The sequence below is a fragment of the Lactuca sativa genome, chromosome 6 (genome assembly GCF_002870075.4).
Source record: "Lactuca sativa cultivar Salinas chromosome 6, Lsat_Salinas_v11, whole genome shotgun sequence".
NCBI classification, from domain to species: Eukaryota; Viridiplantae; Streptophyta; class Magnoliopsida; order Asterales; family Asteraceae; genus Lactuca; species Lactuca sativa.
Genome location: NC_056628.2, coordinates 35,416,797 through 35,441,644, shown reverse-complemented (window position 1 = coordinate 35,441,644; position 24,848 = coordinate 35,416,797). Strand labels below are relative to the sequence as shown.

Here is a 24,848-nt window from a genome sequence, read left to right as displayed (position 1 = left end):
TTTCTAGGCTTTTGATGATTATGAAGAAGAGACTTCAACTAAAAATCAATGATTCAATGTGTTTTCAAACTTTTGTTATTAATAGTGTCATACTTTTGTTGGTTAATTATAGTATCATACTTTTGTTTACTATTATAGCATCATACTTTTAATAGAAACATACTTTTATTTTTTGGTTTTCTATTATAAAATATAAATAAAAATAGAATGCTTTTATAAATAAACAAGTAAATTACACGAATGGTCCCTATGGTTTGGGGTAATTTGCGCGTTTGGTCCTTAACTTGTTTTCTTAACTCGGAAAGTCCCTGTTGTTTGTTTTTGTTACGCGCTTGGTCCCTACTGTTTGTTTTTGTTACGTGATTGGTTCATGTCTTACCTAAAAAGGCTATTATTTAAATAGGAAAAAATTATGAGATAGGTAAGGAAAAGTGAGGGGGTTGGGGTTAGGGTGTGTTTATTTAAATATTTTAAAAAATCAAGGGCAAAAACTGTTTCTTTAGGTAAGACAGGGACCAAGCGTGTAACAAAAACAAACAGTAGGGACCTTCTGAGTTAAAAAAATAAGTTAGGGACCAAACGTGCAAATTACCCTAAACCATAGGGACCATTCGTGTAATTTACTCTAAATAAACTAATAAAAATACATCGATATTAGCAATGTACTTTTATTAGTTTATTTATAAAAGCATTCTATTTTCACTTCTTTTTCATATTTATAGTATTTATAGCATCTTATTTTTGTTCTTTCTATTATAACCTTGTACTTTAAAACCATATTATCAACTAAATAAAATGATATTAGGCACTAACCTATTAAGTACCTTATAATACAAACAATATCAACTATTCATTAAGAATTCACTTACACAACACATTAAACACTTATTAATTAAGCACTTTATCACCTTATCTTACATGCACTCAAACTGATAAACCTAAACATCTAACAAAATCATACATGTATACAATACAAACAACTTTAATTCCATACAAGTATGCAATACATCTAAATGAGACATACAATAGATGTAATACATCCAATTCAAATTCCAATCTCATACATGTATACAATACATCCGATTCCAACTCCAATTTCATACAAATATGTACACATCTAAACACAAAATCAAATGAGACGTACAATTATGCAATGCATCTATGCAATTTCATACATGTATACAATACATCTACTCAAAGGAGGCATACAATCAAATGAGACATACAATTATGCAATTTCATACATGTATATAATACATCCAATTCCAATTCCATACAAACATGTACACACCTACAACACAAAATCAAACAAATCATGCCCAATTTTATTTTCATGCCTAAACCAATGTTTTAAAAAATGGTTTTTTAGTTGAACCGATATGGTGACCGTTTCCTGGTTTGACCGTCGAGTTAACCGGTTTCTATAATTTTCATCTTTTTTACTATTTTGTATATATATATATATATATATATATATATATATATATATATATATATATATATATATATATATGCACCATTAAAAATTAAGTAAAATTAAATGCATATTAAATGATATCTATACTTATAATTGTTTTTTATGGAAACTAATTAAATTCGTCATTAATATCAACAATAATATTCTTTCAGACTGAATTCGTATCTAGAATAAAGAGAGTGTACACTCTTGTTCTTCATATTCGATGCAAATTTAATGTATTTTAAGTGTCTGATTCCTGAAACAAAAAACAAACTCATACATAAAAACGTAGACGCGAAATCATTCTGAAAGAATGTTATTGTTGACATTAATGAAGTATATTTAATTTCCATAAAAAGAGAATTATAATTATGGATATCATTTAATATACAAACATTTATGGAAATTATTTAATATCTATATTTATTTACTTAAATAGTTATTTAATTTATTAAATTCCTATTGGTGCATTCTAGCACACAATAAATGTGAAAAACACATTAACCTAACCCTATATATATATATATATATATATATATATATATATATATATATATATATATATATATATATTATGAATTTGACGTTTACAAGTTCAAACATTAAAAATACATGTAAAAATAAGTTGTGGATCAATCCAAATACATTAAAATAATACATAACCATAACTTTTAGTGTTTTAAATTATCTCTATATATATATATATATATATATATATATATATATATATATATATATATATATATATATATATATATATATATATATATATATATATATATATATATATATATATATATAAAATACCGAAACAAAATATAGTTTAGATAAATACAAATACATCAAAAAAGAATTATAACATTTACCATATGTTTTTATTTAGAGGAAACTAATTAAATTTGAAAAAAAAAATCACCAAAATTTATTATGTAAATGGTTATTTTTCATGTATTTTTATTCGGTTTACCCGGTTCAACCAGTTTATTTTGACCGGTTCAATTGGGTTTTTCTAAAAACCGGTCGGTTTAATTCGGATCAGAAATCAACTTAAAACCGATGATAGTTAACCACTCCCTCCCGAGGTTCCCGGTTCAACCGGCCGATTCAAACCGGTTTTTAAAACATTGGCCTAAACAAATAACACAAAACAGAAATCTGTCTATTTTTGCCCAATTTTGCCCAAAATATATACACATTTAAACAAAAAATCAAACAAATCATGTTCAATTTCATTTTCATGCCTAAATAAGTAACACAAAACAAAATTTTGCCCAAAACAGAAGGAAAAAAAAAATTGGAATCTTACCTCAAAATGACCGGTGTAGCTAGCTGTAGTCTTTAGAGGCCGGTGGTGGTGAAGGGCTGATGATGATGAAGGCTGCAACCAGAAATAATACCCCAAAATTGGAGGTGAAAGCTTCAACCGGAAAAAACAAACCTCAAAACCGGAGTAAAAACCTTGACCAATCATAAAATTAGGAGGAATAGAAGGACCAAGAAGATACTTACTAGTTGCTGGCGAAGGGGAGTGGTCGGAGGAGATTTGGTCGCCGACGGAAAGAGAGAAAAAGAGAAATTGAAAGTGAAATGATGCATTCGTTGGTCTTGATGGTTTTAAACCGTATGCCGACAAGTCGCCGGTATATAGTACCCAAGACTACGTCGTTTTGTTTAATTGCTGGAAAAAAATAGAGCGTTGTACCGAGCCATTTCACTCGGATTGCCAGTGTGGCATGGCGACGACGTGTCGTCGGTATAGCTCTCCCAAAACTGTATCGTGACATATATCAACGACATATCGTCGGCATACGTTTTTAGAAGACTACGAAAAACTTTTTGTTCCCACCTAACCTATTCAAACGATAAATCATCGACATACAGTTCAAAGTCAAAAAAAAGTTTGTTAACTCTGTACAGACAACACTTATCGTTTGTATAAATGTTGTCGGTGCAGGTGGTAATTCTTGTAGTGAAAGTATATATGCGGCTAAAAGTAGATAATGATTTTATTTTAACTGGATTAGTGACATAAAAAATATCATCTAATAGTGCTATCTATAATCTGGAGTCGCGTAGAAAAAAAAAAAAAATACCAACAGGTAACACAAAAATTAAACCTCTTTAAGGGAAACGATTTTTAATGACATTTTCTTTGTTTTCTATATGTTTTCTTATGCCACTAATTGTCAGTAAAATTTTACTTCTAGTGGAATTAACAAAGTAGTCTGACTACTATATTAACCCTACTTTGTTAACATTTTTATCTAGCTAATTTCTAGCTAACGAAGGTCAAAATAATACCTTATTTCGATAATTGAAAGGTCAATTAATATTTAACTTACCTCTAAAACGGGATGCTACAATAGTTATTAGGAAGACAAGGGTTTTATGAGAGAAACTTCGATAACTTATTTTTTTCATTAACCGATATTATTCAAAAATTGAATATTAATACAAAATAAAACTGGAAAATAATGGGTTCTAGAGATGGAAATATCATGATTATAAAAAACATATATAATGCAAGTTACATAGACTTTATTCACCTGTATAAAACCTCATAGGGCTTGCAAAGACCTAGTCCAAAGAACTTGTTATACATATCCAACAGACACCAAATTAAAACTTCACGTATGGAATTTGTACTAGTACAATATCAACTCATTTGTGACAAAATATGGAAGTGGGTATACAAATGAAAGAAACATCAAATTGCTGGTAAAACAAAGTTAAACCCATTGTAGATTTATACACTGATTCATGATATATCTCCAAATTGTGTAATAATGATTGTAAAAGTGATGTGTTTTAAATGTACTGTGTTTTTGAGCTATGGGATCGGAGAACTGAAGCCCTCTTGTGCCGATAAAGTGCGAAGGTTTTGGTATCGTCTTGAAGAAGGAAACTTTACGAAAGAAGCTCGCCTTTTCAGTCGATGTACAGTTCTCTTTGCATACATCGACTGTAAAAATGGCAACACTTTCTCCTTCAACTTGAGAACTAAAAAGAACGTCAGTCTGTAACTCACAAGAAGCGCATATATCGCAAACAAGTCCCACCACTTCGAGTGAGTCAACGGCATCCGGAACAACTTCGTTATCACCTCCCTGCCGGAGGTTTTCGGGTCTCCCGGAGATAACCCATCAAACTCCAAATTCAATAGATCATTCTTGTATCCTCCCTGCATTAATTCCAGTAGCTCAAATAACATAAATCTCTATACCTTATATATTTAACAAACAGATTAATTAAATTTGCGATCTTTGAATACCTGTATTGCCCATGATCCGTAGTTTATATACGACACAGGGTAACGCCAAAATGGCTTTGGAAGATCGGGAAGTTGACGAAAGAAACCTGAAGTCATCATCATAACACCCTACAATATTGTGTGAAATAATTCAGTATATTTAGCGTTTTTGAAACAAGAAACGCTATGAAAATGGTTCAGATGTAATCTTACGAGAACTCCAGCCCCAACTACGAGCCCAAACAAGAAATTCGGAACAAGAGCTGCAACAATCATCATACAGCTCTCGATCACTGCAATCGAGCCAAACAGGTTGAGACAGTAGAAAGCGTAGCGCGAGAATCCATGATTGAACTTCACCATGTTCCATGTGATTGTTCCGGTGACTAGAGAAACTGCAACCAAGAACGGGAACGAAGATAGGAAGTTTGCAAGTATAAACACACCAACCCCGTAGTAGCCATTGAGACGTTCTCGAGTAAAGATCTGGAAATGTATAGTTGCATGCATGATTGTTAAAATCGATGAAATACATTAAAATGGGTTTAATTTACTTATGATTGCGTACGTACCTTCATATCTTCGATAAATGAAGGGAAACTTCCGATTGACATGAAAGTCATGAACCCTGTTATGAAACCACCACAAGCTCCCCTTGCAAGAATGGCAGTGTAACTCGTTCCCACATCGAAGAAGATTGTCCCAACGCATATTGATACGACTAAGTAGATGATGATTCTTAACCAGTAATATCCCATATCTCTTGACATGTTCACGAACGATCGTCTTGTTAGTGTGTCAAGTTGCTTCCACCATCCAGCATGGCTTGCTGTATTTGCCTTGGTCGCAGGTCCTCGCTGGAAATGGGAATAATAAGCAAGCAGCCATGGAAACACGAAAAGGTTTTGAGTTTGAAGGAACTTACGATTGTGGAGAGGTGTTTCATCCTTGCTCGAGCTTTCACGGCGTGTTTTGACCATCGGTATTTTTCTACTAAGGTTGCTTTGATCTGTGTTGTTCCCATATTCGTAAAAGGGTCTGATTCTTCTTGCTTTTCCTACAAATGAAAACATTTAAACAACGATGATAATAACTTAACATGCCTAAACATACCCGAAAATATATCTTTTACTATTATTTTCCTGCAATGTACTGAAGTATATATATAGGAGTTCAATCCAACATTTATATTAAAGTTAAAATAGTTTTTCTTAACCCATTAAAAAGTTCAATCGTCAATATTGCATGCCAGCTTGGAATGTCACTGTCGTTGAGTTTAATAATTTAAACTCATTCAACTCTTTTATTAAGCTGTAAATTGTGGATGTTCTAATTGTTTGTTTGGTACAATTAAATAGATTGAGTGATTTCATTTTCATATTTTATTAAGTTATTCTAACACTTTACCCACAATTCAAGCACATTAGACCTTTTCACCAAGTAATTAAAAGTTCGTTCTTCTTCATTTTATTCCCCTGTTATTCCTCTGTTTCTTTTCTTTGTTGTTCTTTTTTTTTCCTTGGGCATCAAGGTATCATCAGGTTGATACCTTACAAAGGAAGGAGGAGGTTTTTTCCTAAATGGCAGCAACAAGTTTATGTCTAAGGGGAGGACAAATAGGGATCGGAGGGTGCCAACAATGATGGATGACTCGAGTTGGTTCGATAGGGCATCTAATTTAATATCTATATATAAGGTAGAGTAGTTTTAAAAAATGTAAAATGAATTGAAAATGATATAAATGTCATTTTACACCAACAATACAAGAAATTATATATAATATACATATGAAATATATTATATTTAATCACATATATTAACAATACAAGAAACTTTAATTTTATTGCAAAAAGGTAACTGATTTTTTTACTTTTACCTTCTTTATGTATGACTATTTTAGATAGTTAAAATACATTAAATAAAACAATTGTTTATCTAATAACTAAAAGATATATATTAAAAATAAACAATATAAATAAATAAAAGAAAGGATTTTCTAATATGTGCCCTAAGGCACATATAAGAATATTAATTAATCACAATTGTTACCATAATTAAACGTGAAATGCATTAATTGTGGAGATTATTAATAAAAATTATATTTAATTATGGTAATATTTCTTATAATTAATGCGTTTCACGTTTAATTATGGTAACAATTATGATTAATTAATACTTCTTATATGTGTCCTTAAGGTATATATTAGAAAATCCCATAAAAGAATATTTGTTTTTTATTTTTGGACTATTAGTTCTCATTTTAGTAATCAAAACTAATCTAAATCCATAACATTAATGTGGTTTGTTGCAAATTAATATAAAAATCCAAATATCTAAATCACACATAAGTCCAGTTCAAATTGCACAATTAAACAAGTCGGCAGGTTTTAACGGAATAACAAACAAACCAAAAAAGTGGTCCAATAAAATGAATGGCACATATTCGATCTTTAAGGAATGATAATAATTCATTTTATTTCATTTTTTGGTAAACAAACATGCATGTTTTTTAATATTTACTTCGCAATCATGTAATTTCTTTTCCTTCTAGCTAGTTTTAATTAACGCAAACCAAACACAGTAAACTTATTTTTATTAAAAGAATAGTTTATTTTATTTAAATTACTTGACTTATAAAATAAAACTAAATCATTTGTGTTTAAGCGGCACTAAAACGTTAAATATAATAAACAAAGACAAGGAAAACATACTTGAATTCTCAATGAGCCTTTTAGTGTAGCTGTCACGACATCGAAATCTGAATTGATACAACGTAGAAAATGATCGGAAGGATTTCTCTTGATGGGACACGGGAACCCCGATTCAGCAAAAAACTGTACAAAATTATAAACAGTTATCATCACTTAAAACATACGTGATATAACGATATTCATATGAAAATTCTTTTACTTTATACATGTATTGAGGTTGTTGCATATACTACTTTTTTTTACATTGATTGCTTTTATATATGTAGTATGTATGTTGTTTTAACAACACACAATTATATATATTCTCCAAACTTATTAGTTCTATATATACTCTACTCACAATTCACAAACCTCAATAGCTTCTTTGGCTTCTCCAAAATAGACAGTTTCACCTCCAGATAAAAGATACAAGTCGTCAAACAATGCAAAGACTTCACTACTTGGCTGGTGAATTGAAGAAATGACTGTTCTTCCATCACGAGCCATGCTTTTTAGAGCATGAACCACGAAAAATGCCGAGGCACTATCGAGTCCACTTGTAGGTTCATCTAGAAACAAAACTCGTGGTCTAACGAGGATTTCAAGTGCAATACTTAGCCTTTTCTTCTCCCCACCACTTATACCTCTCAAGTGCCAATTTCCTATCAACCTATCTGCACAATCCTCGAGTCCCATCTCTAATATTGTCCCCTCTATTGTATCTTTCACTTCTTCTTTGGTCAATGTTGGTGGAAGCCTCAAATGAGCTAAGTAAGTGATGCTTTCCCTCACTGAGAGGGTTCCCATTAGAACATCTTCTTGTGTCACATAAGCCTACATTAATTATTATCTCTTTTACATTAATTTATTATCAAATTTACAAGAAAACAATTATATAAGGGATATATACACATGGAGTCACTTACAACAACACCATAGGTTAGTTTCTTCTTCTCCCCATTTAGTAGAACATCTCCAGCCATCACCACATTCTTTGATAGTCTACCTATCAAAAACAATTAAAATCACACATTCAAATATCGTAATTCATAATAGATAGCTATATAAATTACCAATAATATATGAATCAATTTATAATACAATTTTTTTAGTTTGATCTAGAGAATCTAGAAAAAAAAATCAAATCCTGGGGTCACGTTAAATGATTGAGAACTTACAAAAACACTAAAAAAGTACCATAAATTTTCGAAAAAAGTGACTTACTAGTTATAGTAATTTTTTACTCCCTAAACCTTTTTGCCCATGTCTCAAATCTTGGACTTTCCTCAAATGGGCAAAGATCAGTTAGATACAAAGATAACTCCTTTCTTTTTACTATATCTCACTAGTATATATATATATATATATATATATATATATTTCATAGTAGTAAAAGAACGTAAAAAGAAACTAGTTGTCTGGTGAAGACAAGGAACAAACCTGCTAATGCATCAAGAAGTGTGGATTTGCCCGAACCAGAAGGACCCATGATAGCCATGATCCGACCCGGTTCTGCAAAACCGTTAAGACCATGGAGCAACCGCTTTGTTGGTCCATCACCGGAGCTTGGGAGCATCACCCTTAGATCTTGCCACACCAGATAACTTGCTCTTTCCTTCATGCTCTGACTCCGACCCATACTTTCTCCACCACCACCTTCGTCATTACTATCACCATGCTCCGCCATTGTACTGCCGTTGTGGCTACCATCACCACCAGTACCGGTGCTCCTCCCTACTTCTATCTCCATCTTGAGACTAAGAAGTAAGAAGCCTTTACTTGAAAAGAAAGAAGATAAAGAATTTTAATAAAAGTAATTGGGAAAATTCATTAGCTCTCTTAAGTTCATATTTGTGCGCTGGGGTGGGGCGGGAGTGGCCCCGCATTTATTTTGAAAGGAATGGTTGGGTGGTAGTTGTGTGACTGTAAATGTCTTTTAGTTATGCATTGAAACTATATTGATATAAAATTAGGGACCTCAATAACTGCCGTCATTAATTCAAAATAAGATATTTTCAACTTCTCATAAAGATTACACCTTTAATAATACAACGTTATTTCTAAAAAGGTTCGGCATTTTTAAGAGGGTATTTGGCTAATAATACAACGTTATTTCTAAAAAGGTTCGGCATTTTTAAGAGGGTATTTGGCTAATTAAAGTTTATACCTTAGCTTATAGTGGTGTTAAAACCGAGTTTATAAAAAGTGTTTAGATTAATTTATTCAGTAGCAAACACTATAACTTAATAAGTCTTTTTTCAGTATTTGGTAAAATAACTAAAAAAACTTTCTAAAGATGTTAGACATCTATAAATTATAAAGAGTTTTGATAAGTTACGGGTTACTAACCGATCAAAAATAATTTATCTTGGACTTTAAATTGTTATAAACTGTTTTTTTAATCCATCCAAAGACTTATTTTAATTTATACCGAACTAAATTACATATTGTAAATTACATATTACAATGGATTAAATATGGAGTTATTCACAAAAATGGTGGTATATATTTTGACATCATCATATTTTTTCTAAATAAAAGAAAATGACCGTCAAATTCATTGATGAACATATATACGTTCAGTTATGCACATTTATACAAAAACTTATAAATTGAAACTAGAGAAAATTTCATTCATATCCTTCTAAACTTTAAATATTACGTCAACGTCCTTATAAATTTAAAAATTACGTATATATCATTCTAAAACTATAATATTTACATCTATATCCAAATTTATATTTTAATTAAAATTAAACTAATATAATATTAAAAAACTTGTCTAAAATTATAAATTATATATGATGTTACTAAAATACCCTTTCTAAATAAAATATTAACAAGATTAATCTTATTAAACAGCTAATTAAACTTTTCAACATATTCTCATTATATATACAGAGAAACATTTCGATTCATGACCAATTATCGTCTAAACGTTAATATGCATAAATAACATTATTATCCTACAACGAAGAGTCTTTTCTTTTCAGAATTATAACGATTATGTATTTGTTTGGTTGTTTTTCATGTTTGGTTTTCAGCTTTTGATTGTAACCATTTTTGTGTATATGTTTTCTTCTTTTTTATAGAGTAGTACTGAAAAGTGAAAACAACAAAAAGCAATTCACATATCCAATAGGAAAAATGAAATACACACCTAACAAGGCAACAACTACCCATATCATTATACTCGCTAAATAAAACCTCAAGTGGCATAATTGTGATACGTAGTTTGTGAAACCTTCAAAAACAGTGGCTATATCAACTGCAGTTGTTTAACGTGCTGAAGAAATAGTGTCGAAGTTAGTGTATTGTCATTTGTTTAATCCTTATTAAAACGTTTATATATAATCTTTTATTTAAAAAGGGTATTTTAGTAACAATATATATAATTTTGAATATTATATAGGTTTTTAATATTATATTAGTTTAATTTAAATAAAAATATAAACTTGGATATAGATGTAAATATTATAGTTTTAAAATGATGTATATGTAATTTTAAATTTTATAAGGATATTGACGTAATATTTAAAGTTTGGAAGGATATGAACGAAATTTTTCCTTGAAACTAATGTACACGTTCATTGATCAACATTATTCACATTTCTCAAATGTTCATAAATTAGTTATGTTCGTACTTGTTCGTAACTAAATATTTATTTTCTTCGTTCCAAAATTATAATTCATCTTTTCTTTTTGGTTTGTCCCAAAATAATAATCCACTCTAAAAAATAAAAATCACTTTTACTAGAATACCCCCTCATTATTACTTAACCAACTAAACATTCACTACTAGAAACATGGGTTTTAGCGACGGAAAAATTCGTCGCTATTCCGTCGCTAAATGTTGTTTGCAATGGATCGGCGACAGATTCACTCCATAGGTAATAAAAAGGTGGCTAATTTCTCAGCGAGGGTTTTAGCGACGGATCGGGTTTTCTCTTGCGACAAAGGTAGCGACAGAATATTCGTCGCTAAATGTCACTCAATGCATTCCGTCGCTGTTCTGTCGCAAATTTCCATGAACAATTTTTTTTTTTCCGTAGCTAATCCCTTGCAAAATTCATATACTATTTTTTTTTTCCGTTGCCGATCTATCGCAAACTTTAGACATGAATTTTTTTCATCACTAATCCCTTGCAAAATTCATACATTAAATTTTTTTCCTTTCCGTCGCTGATCCGTCGCACACTTTAGACATGATTTTTTTTCCGTAGCTAATCCCTCGCAAAATTCATGCATTAAAATACTTTTTATTTTCTCACCACGAACTTGTAGTATCATTTTTTTATTATGATTCTAAAAGAAAAAAAAAATACTACAATCATCAAATTATTATACTAAAGAACATCAAATAATGATACAACCAAGCATTACAATACCAAAACTATCAAAGTTTACCAAAGTGTCATTCAAGAAACATCCAAAAACGAAACTATCCACATAACAGCAAACTCCCAACGGTTTAACTTCAAAATAACATTTACAAACAGAAAAAAGTTTAACCTTCAAAATAACATTTTAGCTGATATCTTCATTTCATGTCCATCCAATCATCTTCGGTTCTTATTCCTATAAAACATTATTCAAAACAATCAAAAACATCAAATACAAAAGGTTAACAAGTCATTCAAAAACATCAAATACTAATGGTTAACATCATATTACCTCTACTTTTCAATTTCCCATCATATTTTGCAAGGCTACATACATCTTCTCCATTGCTTCATATTTTGCATCAATTTGTTGTTGTTTGGCATCTATTGCTGCAGCTTTGGCATCCATTTCCTCATGCATTTGTTGATGTTTAGCTTCCATTTCTGCAGCTTTAGCATCCATTTCGCCACGCATCTCATTTCGTACACGTTCATAGACAACCTAAAGTACAATACCATGATAGGAAACTTTGTAAGTACAATGTCATGATAGGAAAATTTGTAAGTACAAAGCCATGATAGGAAACTTTGTAAGTACAATGCCATGATAGGAAACTTTGTAAGTATAATACCATGATAGAAAACTTTGTAAGTACAATGCCATTATAGGAAACTTTGTAAGTACAATGCCATGATAGGAAACTTTGTAAGTATAATACCATGATAGAAAACTTTGTAAGTACAATGCCATGATAGGAAACTTTGTAAGTACAATGCCATGATAGGAAACTTTGTAAGTACAATGCCATGATAGGAAACTTTGTAAGTATAATCCCATGATAGAAAACTTTGTAAGTACAATGCCATGATAGGAAACTTTGTAAGTACAATGCCATGATAGGAAACTTTGTAAGTACAATGCTATGATAGGAAATTTTTATAAAGTACAAAATTAAACGAACCTCTTGGGATGTTATTGTACTAGATGTTCCTTCCAAAAAGCTCGCTGGATCAGACACAGATCCGAATCCATATATTCTTCCTTTCTTGACTCCTCCGGAAACATCACACCATGTTTCATTATCCAAGAGGGGGTGGCAACTAGTATCATCACCAAACTTAGCCACCATAGCACTTTCATAAGCCTCCTATTATAGCAAAAAAAAATATGAAAAAATAGTAACATGAAATAAGGAATGGAATGGTTCATTCCATCCCATTAAATTCATAATACTCAAACCTTGCATAAAGTTGATTACTACTTACAAAACACTTAATTACAACTAGGCAGAGGATCAAAAATTTAGAGATAATAATTTGTTTCTTTTCTTTTGTAAGTTGATTACTACTTACGAAAGATTTGTTTTCTGTCAATTAGTTGCTTTAACAAAGTCATTAACCCGAGTAGTAGGAAGTTTTGTTTCCTACAAAAGAATTGAAAATACCTTAACTTTAGCTGCCTTTGGTGTAATGTACTCTTGAGTAGACCGTTTAGTGTGCAACCTTGCATAAAGTTCAACTCCTGTAGGAGGGCATTTAAGCATTGCTTGCTACAAAATCCATTAGTAATACATTAAAAAACAAAACAAAAACTCAACAGTCTAAGTGGAAACTAACGTGAGATGCAAACATCTTACCATTCTTTTCTTATGTTGACGAATAGATATAGAACCCCCGGTATGTTTGGAAACAGAGCCATCTTCTAATTTATTTCTATTATTTTTCCCTGATTGTGATAAACGTTTCCATTTGGATGTGGTCCACACTTCATTGATCATTTTTTCCCAATACTCCTTTTTTATCCAATTTGGGCGATAGTCCTTTAGCAAATTTAAATCACCTTCTAGTGAGGCATTCACATTTGCAGCTTTGGCAAGTTTTAAAGATGCTTCACGTGCTCTTCGCATTACGTCAGGAAATCGTTTCTTCATACAGTCTTCCCATACCTTGCGAGCAAGAACATCAGTCTCTTCGGGCCAAACATACAAACCCTACATGTAGATCACGCATACAATTATCTTTTTCATTTTATACCAATTTTTACTTTGATAAATCATAAAAATAATAAGTACAAACCTTGAAGTGTTCCCACATTGCATCACGATGTTCTTTGTCAACCTTCTTCCATGAGGTCCATGGGCCGTCAAACATCGTCTTCAGTATACATGTGATGGCTCTGATCACTGAAATCTGATCCGTAAATCTTGCAAAAAATTAAAAATTAAAAAATTAGCATTAGTATTATCATTAACAAGTAAATTCATTTTCATAAACAATTGTAAAATTAACTTTAGTACTCCTTTTCAGAATCGACTTCAATGAACTTCCTTTTTGATGGGTTACTTGGAACTTGTTCTAAGATGTTTGATCCTCTAACTGAAGAAGAAAGTTGACTTTCTGCATCATTGTATGATTGGGATGCATTTCTATCTCTAGCATCACGACCACTAATGTGACTACCACTGCGACCACCACCACGGGCTCCTCGTTGCGCCATTAGTCAAAAAATAACCCTTAAAATCAAGAATTAATAAAGTATTTGTTAGAACAAGTATGTATTATAATAGAAAATTATAGAAGTAAGAGAAGGTAACATGCTATAATACACAAATAAATGAAAGTGCAATGTATATAGAAAAAGAAAACGATCATTTTAGCTAAAAAGTTATTTATAAGGTCCATTAGGCAAAATATATAGTTCCAAATACATTGTTTCATTCTACATTTTTAGTAATTACTCATCATCAGAATTATCATCACATATGTTTTCATCTTCAATATCATCTTCGGATGAATCATCCAAGTTATCATCAACTTCTTCATCCTCTTCTCTCTCAATGTCATTGTCATTAACTTCTTCTATTTCTCCTTCAATTACATGAGAAAGGGGTCCTGCCACCTCATTTGCACCGCTACTTGTAGAAGGTAAAGTTGCTTCACTTTCTTGAAAGAATTGGTCCTCTTCATCATCATCATCATCTTCTTCAGTAACACATTGGTGTAGATCATATACACCCCTTGGTTTCGTCTTGACGACAGCCCACCAATCTTTTAAATCCTTCATTGCAGGATATGGTGCATAATACACTTGTTCTGCTTGTGACGCTAGGATAAACGGATCTTCATTTCTTAGCCTTGATTTGTATTTAATATCAACCAAATTATGCTTTCGATCCACACGTACCCCTTCAGTAGGGTTAAACCATGTACACTTGAATAATACTACGACACAACGCCCTATGCCTTGATATTCTACTTCCAAGACCTCATCCAACAACCCATAATAGTCACACTCAGTCTCATTGTAACAAGTACCTCTTACACATACACCACTATTGTGTGTGGCCCGTCCATCACCATATTTTTCAGTATGAAACTTGTAACCATTGACAAAGTATCCTTTATAGGACCTAACATGTCGTAATGGTCCTCGTGCAAGGCATTTCAGATGTTGATTGATATCATTTGATTGTTGAAAAACCTACATTGATAAATTCATTTGTTAACTAATTCACAGGGGAAGAGACTTTGGTAATACAAAATTTTCTCTTATCATACTCACATGATCTTTAAACCACTTAGCAAAATGTTGATCCCTAAACCTTTCAAATGCTCCATCATCCATATCAGGTTGGCTTTGGATCACATAATTTTCAAACAACCTTAAAAAATAACAAAAATTTTAGAGTTTCACGAAATCAAGGAAAAATAGATAACTTGACATACCTTAAAAAAGGTAGAACCTCAACACAATTGATCAAGATGTAATTATGAGCAATACGCATCTCATCATCTGTCAAAGGCCTGCATTGACCACTTTTTTCGAATAATCTTCAAGATGGAACTTTGAAAATGCTTAATCGAGAGTCGACCATGGTATAACTAGGAATGTCTGGGGCAAAATTACGCGACTCACGATTCAACCGGGTTTCAATTGTAGGCAAAAAGTATTGTGAGCAAAAAGTCGATATTTCTCCAATCATGTAAGCCTCAACAATGGACCCCTCAACCTTCGCATGGTTTTTTATCTTTCTTTTCATTGATCCCAATTTCCTAAAAAGATGTTGGAAAAGACTTATTAGAAATTCCATAGGTTTTATGGTAGAATATTTTGTATGGTAAAAAATATACCTTTCATAAAGATACATCCACCTATATTGAACCGGACCACCAAGCATAGCTTCTCGAGCTAAGTGGATAACAAGATGCTCCATTGAATCAAAGAATCCAGGTGGAAATATTTTTTCCAACTTGCAAATGGTTTCAACAATAGTAGTTTGCAAGCGTTGTAAGTCATCTACGCGTAACACCCTTGAACATATTACACGAAAGAATGTACACAACTCTGTAATTGCATCCCATGTTGAGTTTGGCACCATACCTCTTAGAGAAATAGGCAAAAATCTTTGAAGAAATACATGGCACTCGTGACTCTTGAATTTGTAAAAGCTATTATCATCTACATTAACGCACCCCCCCAAGTTTGAGGCGTATCCGTCCGGGAATTTAAGTTTAATCAACCATTGGCATATTTTAGCTACTTGTTCTTTGCTCAAAGCAAACGATGCTCTATTTTTCATATCCTTATTTCCCTTCTTCCATGTATGCCATTGCACTCGATTGCAATACATTTCTATATCTTTTCTTGCATTCATGTTGTCTTTGCTTTTCGGAGTGTCCATCACGGTGTTGAAAAGATTTTCAAACACATTTGTCTCAATGTGCATGGGATCAAGGTTGTGTCGTATTAACAACTTCCGCCAATATGGTAGCTCCCAAAAGATGCTCCTCTTAACCCAATTATGAGTAATCCCGAAACCAGGCAATTTTGCATTCTTTGCTCTAAAAGGTTTGCCTTCATAAACAGTTGGAAAGTGTCGTACTTGCTCCCAAATCTGATCACCGGTTAATATTGGTGGGGGGCTAGATCGCTCAACCTTATTAGCCAGAAATCCTGTTTTGTCACCCCGATATGTGTGTTGTTCAGGTAAAAATTTTCGATGGCAGTCAAACCAACATGGTTTACTACCATGGTGTAACCGAAACGACCCCGACTCACCCATACAATACGGACATGCTAACTTGCCATGTGTGCTCCATCCCGATAACATTGCATAAGCAGGAAAGTCACTAACTGTCCAAAGAAGTATAGCTTTCATTGTGAAATTGCATTTAGTCGAAGCATCATAAGTGACAACACCATCTGTATATAGCATCTTTAACTCGTCAATTAGCGGCCTGAGAAACACATCTATATTTTGACCTGGGCTCTTTTTTCCAGGAATAACTATGCTTAATTGAACATATGGTTCTTTTAAGCACATCCAAGGAGGCAAGTTATAAATTGAAAGGAAAACAGGCCAACATGAATACGGGGTTGTATTTGAGTTATTTGGACTGAACCCATCGGTGCATAGCCCAAGGCGAACATTCCGTGGTTCACTTGAAAATTCTTGATGCATTGAGTCGAAATGCTTCCAAGCCTCACCATCACTTGGATGGACCATCAAACCCGGTTCCGTTTGATGTTCATAGTGCCATGTCATTTGCTTTGCCGTCTTTTTTGTCAAATACAACCTTTGGAGTCTAGGAGCAATCGGCAAGTATCTCATAACCAAATAAGGCAGTTTGCCACTCTTGTACCGATCATGATCACACACTCGACACTTAGTCAAATCAGAATCTGCCCCATAGAATATCATGCAATGGTTTTTGCAAGCATGGATCTTTTTTTCTGGGAGTCTAATTATTTTCAAAAGCTTCTTCGTCTCATAGAAGTTCTCAACTAGTTTCTCACCTTTGGGTAGCATCCGCTTAATTATAGGAAGTATGTGATCATAAGCAGCCTCAGATATATTGTATTCTGACTTCCAATGCAACAACTCTGTTGCAGCTTGTAATTTTGAATAATTTTCACATCCATCCCACAAAGGTTCATCAGCATCTTCCAACATATCATAGAACCCCTTGGCATTTGGATTCGGGAGTTCCTCCATTACATCCATCAACATTTGTGTACACCCATTAACATCATCATCATCATCTTCCATCGGATCCTGCATCGGATTAGAAGATTCTTCCTCATGCTGAGATATCGTATTTCTTTCACCATGTGCCCACCAAGTTGTGTAATTAGGAGTGAAACCGTTTTGTAACAAGTGAAGCTCTACATCACCTCTTGTTTTATAATACATGTTCTTGCATTTAAAACAAGGACATCTAATATAATCCCCATCAACAGTTGCTTCATTAGAAAAAGCAACATCCAAAAATCCTTTGACGGATGCATGATATGTTGTGCTAAGATACCTATGATCTAACCTTTTGTACATCCAATCTCTATCACTACGTGGTGACATAATGACTAGCTACAAACAAATATATAACTATTATTTAGAAATTAGATAATGCAATCATATCCACATTACTAAAAGCATCCTTGGAAACTACAGTTATACTACATGAAATACTTATTTTTATTAAAAGCATCACCAAAAAGATAATTATGGAAAACTAGAACTATATAGGATAAAGATGATGATAAGATATATAGGAGGCTTGATTCTTGTTTAGTTATTCCTCCACCAAAAGGAGAGAAGCCTAAAGCAATCATTAAATTTCTTGGTGGTGCTTTTATTGGAGCAGTTCCTGAAGTTACTTATAGGTGAGTTGTTAAAATTTCATTAATTTTTAATTATGGGTCACCAAAAAAAGAATTGGTTTATGTAAAAAATATAATGTTTATATGCAGCTATCTTTTAGGGCTATTGGCAAATGAAGGGTATCTTATTATATCTGTGCCATATAATGTGACTTTTGATCACTCAAAAGCTGCTACAGAAGTTTATGACAAGTTTCATTTGTGTTTGGATTCGATTTTAACATCTGGATTGCCTAATGATGACGTGTCATCAGCTCAACTTGTTGATCTTCCTCTTTATTCTGTTGGTCATAGGTGCGTGTATTTATTTTATTCTACTACCTTTTTACTGTTTTATTTTGGCCAAAAAAAAATTATTTTTATTTTTTTATGATTATTAATTTATTATATGATAATATGAAGCAATGTAGCCCTACTCCAAGTACTCTCTGGAAGCTATTTCTCTGAGAGGATACCAAAGGTTGGTTTCAATTTTCATGCCTTCTCTGTTCCTCATAAGTGATCTAATTTAAAATGACCATTATGCCCTTTATTTAAAAAAACTAATCTGTTTTCCATTTTCTTTCCAAAGGCTAATGCCATAATATCATACAACAACAGGCCAGCAACAGAGGCAGTACCTTACTTCGAGCAGGTAATTTCATTGATGCCACGTGGTGCTGACGTGGCACATTTTAAGACTTAATTTTAAATTTTTTTGTGTTTGCAGTTGGGCCCTCTGGTAAGCCAATTGATGCCTGTTGTGGAAGCATCCCCTGTATCTTCCATGGCTAAGGGCGCTACAGGTAATTTTTTTATATTTGTTTATACTATTTTGGTAATCATATTTGGTTATAACTTATAAATAATTATAAATCTTTGTTTCTAATTTTGTTTCTAACTTTTAAGAGGTGTGATAAGGGGGCCTGGTAGAGGGGTGGTGAAATCAGATACTACATATGTGGGGTCAGGGTCAGGGTCAAATAATGTTGCATCAATAACTACAAGTATGGAAGTGAATAATTCATGTGCAGTGCCATTTAGGACAGATGCATCTGCTTTGGGGTCTTACACACCACCAGCAGCTACAGTAAGTGGTAGAAGAAGGTTTTCAGAGGCACCTGTACATGGACATGGACATGTACAGTCAGAAATGTCTGGTAAAGAACAACAGCAGCAGGCTCATAGTGGTTATAGGGATCGAGCTGTTGAAAGGAGGAGTTTATATGGTTCGTCATCTTTTGCGGATGATGTTGGCGTTGGGGATCCAAGTAAGCATTTGTGAATATAAATAATTGTTTCAGTAGTAGTAGTCTTCTTGTTATATTCATCTTATTAATTAATTAATTAATGCTTTAAATATGAAAAAAAAAAAAAAAAAAAAAAAAAAAAAGAGGAGGAGATGGATATGTCATATGGCATATGTAAAAGGACAGAGGATCTGTTTGATGATGGATAGGGATACTAGTATTATTATTGATTGTTTATTATGTATTGACTGTTTATTTATTTATTTAATATAATGGATGGGCTTGTTGTAAAAGATGGAGATTCGGGTATGAAAAGAGAGAGTCTTGTAATCCAAAAAGAAACAGCCCTAGCCCATATATACAGGGGCAGCAATGCAGTTACACAGACCCTTTTGAACTTTGTGAGGCTGTTTAGAAAAGCTCATGAAGAAAACTATAAACATGCTAAACTAGATAAGAAGAAAGCTCAGAAAGAGGTTGAAATGGAGAGGGCAAAGGGTATTAACTTAACAAAACGCAAAGCATGTTGATACCCACACACCCAGAAAGAAAGTCAAAGGGTGTTTGTTGACCAAAGGAACCTGAAAAGGGTATGGTTGTCCATGAACATACACATACACATACACCCACAGTTCCTGCATCTGTTAGTTACACTTCACAGGGGTGATGTTGAATTTCCAGTGTTAGAAAAAGTTAGTCACTATTCTAGGAACATGTTCTTAGGTTTGTGATCATGACTTTTGATCCACCAGAGCTAACATGAAGAAATGAGATTTTAAGAGAATCAATGGGGAAACAAATTATTGTTAGAATCATGTTGCTTGAGATGCTAATTGATCTAGTAGTGACCATTACATCAGAATAGCTTCTTGAACAATGGCATAAGATTGCCTCCTCCAAGTTTATAACTTACTTTTTTGATGAAGCAGTTCATCCTATAACTATTAGATGGGTGATGAATCTTCTACATTCAAACAATGATTGCCTAAGAAACTGGTGTTGTTGGGCTTGCTGCAGAGCATATGGATACATGTACAGAGATGACAGGAGAGCTTCAGGGTGAGGCTTTGATGAACAAAACTTATGCTACCAGGCTTATATAGGACTAAAGCAACCAATCAAGCCCTATATCAAGTTCTTATTCTAAGTATCTATTCTAATAAGATTGAAAAATTATTCAAAATTACATATTTGATCCGATCAGTAGCAAAGAGTACGAAATTAAACCCTAACGCAATCGATATAAGAGGAATGACGATTGAAAAAGGAAAAAAAACGGAGAAATTAAACCCTAATGTAATATATTGTGCAATTGAACCAAACCTAACCTAATATATGACTAAAGCAAATAAAATCAAGAGGTTTACCTGAATCAGAAGTTAAGGAAGAATAGGCTGCGGGAATCGGAAGCTGCAATGGTCCATGGTGTCGTCATCTGTTTGAACGGAGAAGGTGAGATTAGGTTAAGCTGCAACTCGAGAGTCAAACTTACACAAACTTCGTGTTCAATTGGAGTGATAAAGCAGATTTGGGAGGGAAGGAGACTTACACAAACTTCGTGAAACTGGACTTGGATTCGTCAATTTCAGCGAGAGATCTTCAATTAAAAAAACATAGCGTGTGTATGCTCCCTCGGCGTTCTCTCGCTAAATACATACCAGATGGCAACAAGTCGACGATTTTTTTTCCTCGTTGAACCCTCGCCAAATGTCTTCGTTTTCCACCGATTACCGAGGAATAAGGGCGCGTCGATAAAGACTTGTAAGATCCGTAACTTATCCCTCGCTAAACCCTCTCTAATATGCTATATGTTGAATAAATAAAATACTTGTTTAAACCATCGCAGATCTCTCGTAATTCCCTCTCTATAAGCCAAAATTTTGCTACAGAATAGATCCCTCTTTAAATCCGTAGCTGAAAGTCAACTTTCTAGTAGTGATTTAATAAAACATTAAATGCAAAGTAAGGACAAAACTAAAGTTAATGATAATTAATACTTTCTTATTCTGTGTGTTTTTTTGTACGTGGACAATAAGTTTATGACGAAAAGAATATACAAAAACCCAAAAATTATAGTAACAAAATGATAATACATGTTCATAACTGAACATTTATACAAAACTCCAAAAATTGGTAATGTTCATCACTAAACACTCATATGCATATATATTTATATTGAACATATATACAAAATCATATATGTTCATACAATACTATACATGTTCTTAATAGAATGTTTATACAAAATCATGATTAAAACCATGGTTGGAACCTATTTTCCTCAATGAACATATAATTATAAAATGAACAATATTCATATATATATTAAACACATGTAAAATCAAGTGATGTACAAATTCTAAATCTGTTACATATCAATATACTTTGTATATGAAAATGTTCTCTTCGTGTACTTGACTCAAAATGCTTTAATTTTGCATCATTGCTCCCATCACTAGTAGCGTCTGAAAGAGCCAAAAAAATGTTTTTTATGTGTGAAGTACAGTTATATCTTTGTTTCACCTAAGTAGTATCTAAATTTAACAATTTTCATCTTCCACAAAACCACAATGCATAGGAGTAATTTAAGGAACTCATAATGTTTATTTGTTCACAAAAAGTCACTCAAATACCATATGCCATGTTCTTTGTCGAAGCTGCAGCAGAAAAAAAATTGTCATAACAAATTTTAATGTCATGCATGTCGTGCAAAACAAAAATAATGGTAGATAAAAGTTATTCAAAAAATTATTCAGTTGCTCTACAAAGTGTGGAGTCTATAATTAAAAAATGAAGTGATACTTATTAATTAGTGGGACCTTCAAAAAATTAAGTGATCCCTACTAAAAGTCATAAATATACAATCGCAATTATACTAGTAACCATTTCGCAATATGAGATTTTGATCTTCCTTAATTTTAATAATCGCTGAAGCCGTTGACTAAAAATCAATATCAAGTATGAGTAAGATCCATTTAATTAGAAAAATCCTCACATTAATTTATGATCAAAGAGCACAAGAAACAAGTATGAAATTTTGGGAAATCAATTGAAGGCGGAGAAGATGTAGTGTAAATTAGAGGACCAGGCAAGTTCGGAGACACCTTCTAGCCGTCGGTGATGATAGGTGAAAGAAATGGTGGAAGACGAGAGAAGAGGGTTGCCGGCGGTGAGGTTGGATCGCAATCGACGACGACAAAATCTTTTGGTGGGGCTATGTTTAAGAGGGGAGGACCGTATAGTCATATGGGGTGGTGGGATGTTTAGTTAATTTAATATAAACCAATTTGGCTCACTTGAAAAGAAATGATTATTTTTTCTAATTAATGTAATATGATAACATGTAATTCCTAATATATTTTTTTGATAATATATATGGACAAAGGTGTATAGTTTTATTGTACATCTTTTTTTTATCTCATTCATTCATTTAATAATGTGAAGGATATAAGTTTGGTTCTATGGTTCTACAAGTTTAAGTTGATTATATATATATATATATATATATATATATATATATATATATATATATATATATATATATATATATATATATATATATGGAAATAATATTATATATGTTTCCAAAAAAATATGTTGTTAGAAGTTGATGATTGGATTTACAACATTAAATTGACTAAGAAAAAATATATAAAAAATATTGTTTCACTAGAATTTGAAATGTTCAAGTTTGGAGTCATGAATGGTACTCTGAAATACCATGTTTAGAAGAAAAAATAATAGTTGTATTGAAAAGAAACACACATAAAATATTGATATTTTTGTCAATAACCTTATTTATTATAACTAATTTTATTAATATCCCTAAATACATATATATCACTTGGTTACAAAATCCCATATTAACTATCCATATGTAATTGTTGGTTTGTCACTAATTTTTTCTTAGAGTTTTTAAATAATATTAGTTGTGAAATGAGTTTATTCAAAAAATAATTATAATAAATATGAAGATCTATTAGAAAGTTTTGATTTATAAGAAAATTAAAAAAAATAAATTTAACTATTAAAAGTGCTTATTTCTCTTTTAAATTTAAACAAATAATTTAAATAAATAAACAATTAAAATATATAGATTCAATTTAGAAATTTAGAAATTATAAGGAAATTTTCATTATTAAATTTGATATATATTTATTATAGCATTTATTACATTTAAGTATTATATAGAATTTAATAAAATCAAAATAATCAAAAAATTACATGTGGATATAATTTATCTAAAACTACCACAAAATGATATCTTACATAATAAATAAGAGAATGGCAAATAGCAAAAAATAGTTTTTATTTATTAGATAGATTCAGTTATCAGAAAATTATAAAGAGATGATTAAAATACAAATGAAAGTAACAATATAAGAATTTAAGATATATTAATCATGACAAACATTACCAGTGGTTTAATTCGATGTTGTTAATACAAAATATAAATCCTTTTTTGCAATATTTAATTATAAGTGTAAATGTATAAATACTTGTATCATCACAACATTTATATTCATTTTCACATCTTATTATTAATTCAATAACAAAAATACAACTAGAGTTATATAAGTAAATTTAAAAAAAAAAAAACAAATAACAAATAAAGAATACTCAAAGTATATGGCATATTCAAAGTGTATCTAATACATTCAATAATATACTAAACGTATGATGAAAATATATTCCTCTTCAAAAAAAAACAACACCATCTATACTTTGTTGAAGAGTACCATCATATATGGAATCATCAATTTTGTCTTTACTTTCTTGTAGATTACATTCCTATCTCTAATCTCACATGGTTCATTGCATCATATATACGAAAATAGAAATATTCCAAAAAAGTTTTTTAGCATTTTATAATATAATTATAAAAAGTCTTCATTCAAATGCATTCCTCAACCAATTTTTTTATGACAATACACATCTCGATCAGAAATTCTAGATCATCATTGCATGATGACCAATCAATGGACATTTAATTTAATTATGACGAGGTGCAACTAACTTCGGCCGACATACCTTAGCTTGGAGCCCATCCTTATGGGGCAATGAAAGTCCCTGTGGGCCTTAATCTCTACATATTAATATATGCTGATGCATGGATATGGATGTACCGATATTAGTCCAAAAATATTGGTCAAAATGATACGAAGACTAGTTATGGG

The 24,848-nt window shown here is 31.9% G+C and overlaps 3 protein-coding genes across 6 annotated transcripts; 1 reads left to right on the top strand and 2 right to left on the bottom strand.

The window, feature by feature from the left end:
• Positions 1 to 3,938: 3,938 nt before the first annotated feature.
• LOC111894152 (ABC transporter G family member 15) lies at positions 3,939 to 9,217 on the bottom strand. The gene is made up of 9 exons (XM_023890241.3): positions 8,840 to 9,217; positions 8,326 to 8,405; positions 7,772 to 8,233; positions 7,421 to 7,543; positions 5,635 to 5,766; positions 5,282 to 5,566; positions 4,923 to 5,195; positions 4,731 to 4,838; positions 3,939 to 4,640 (listed from the first exon to the last, which is right to left on the bottom strand). Exons 1-9 carry the CDS (start codon positions 9,147 to 9,149, stop codon positions 4,290 to 4,292), a joined length of 2,124 nt encoding a protein of 707 aa, XP_023746009.1. The 5' UTR covers positions 9,150 to 9,217; the 3' UTR covers positions 3,939 to 4,289.
• Positions 9,218 to 12,078: 2,861 nt separating this feature from the next.
• Positions 12,079 to 21,604, bottom strand: LOC111894114 (uncharacterized). 4 transcript variants are annotated; one of them, XM_052764601.1, is made up of 8 exons: positions 21,221 to 21,604; positions 21,039 to 21,106; positions 14,079 to 14,294; positions 13,858 to 13,984; positions 13,419 to 13,772; positions 13,227 to 13,331; positions 12,744 to 12,929; positions 12,079 to 12,283 (listed from the first exon to the last, which is right to left on the bottom strand). In XM_052764601.1, exons 3-8 carry the CDS (start codon positions 14,276 to 14,278, stop codon positions 12,083 to 12,085), a joined length of 1,173 nt encoding a protein of 390 aa, XP_052620561.1. In that variant the 5' UTR covers positions 14,279 to 14,294; positions 21,039 to 21,106; positions 21,221 to 21,604; the 3' UTR covers positions 12,079 to 12,082. The 4 variants fall into 4 exon arrangements, 2 of the variants coding, with proteins under 2 accessions (XP_052620561.1, XP_052620562.1); XM_052764602.1 differs by lacking the exons at positions 21,039 to 21,106; positions 21,221 to 21,604 and having other exon boundaries at positions 14,071 to 14,207; XR_008224717.1 differs by lacking the exons at positions 12,079 to 12,283; positions 12,744 to 12,929; positions 13,227 to 13,331; ... (1 more) ...; positions 13,858 to 13,984; positions 14,079 to 14,294 and adding exons at positions 14,729 to 15,262; positions 15,344 to 15,443; positions 15,508 to 15,834; positions 15,913 to 18,149.
• LOC111894176 (uncharacterized) lies at positions 18,243 to 19,786 on the top strand. The gene is made up of 6 exons (XM_052764879.1): positions 18,243 to 18,266; positions 18,309 to 18,445; positions 18,533 to 18,736; positions 18,845 to 18,902; positions 19,014 to 19,076; positions 19,152 to 19,786. The coding sequence occupies exons 1-6, from the start codon at positions 18,243 to 18,245 to the stop codon at positions 19,284 to 19,286; spliced, it is 621 nt and encodes a 206-aa protein (XP_052620839.1). The 3' UTR covers positions 19,287 to 19,786.
• Positions 21,605 to 24,848: the final 3,244 nt, after the last annotated feature.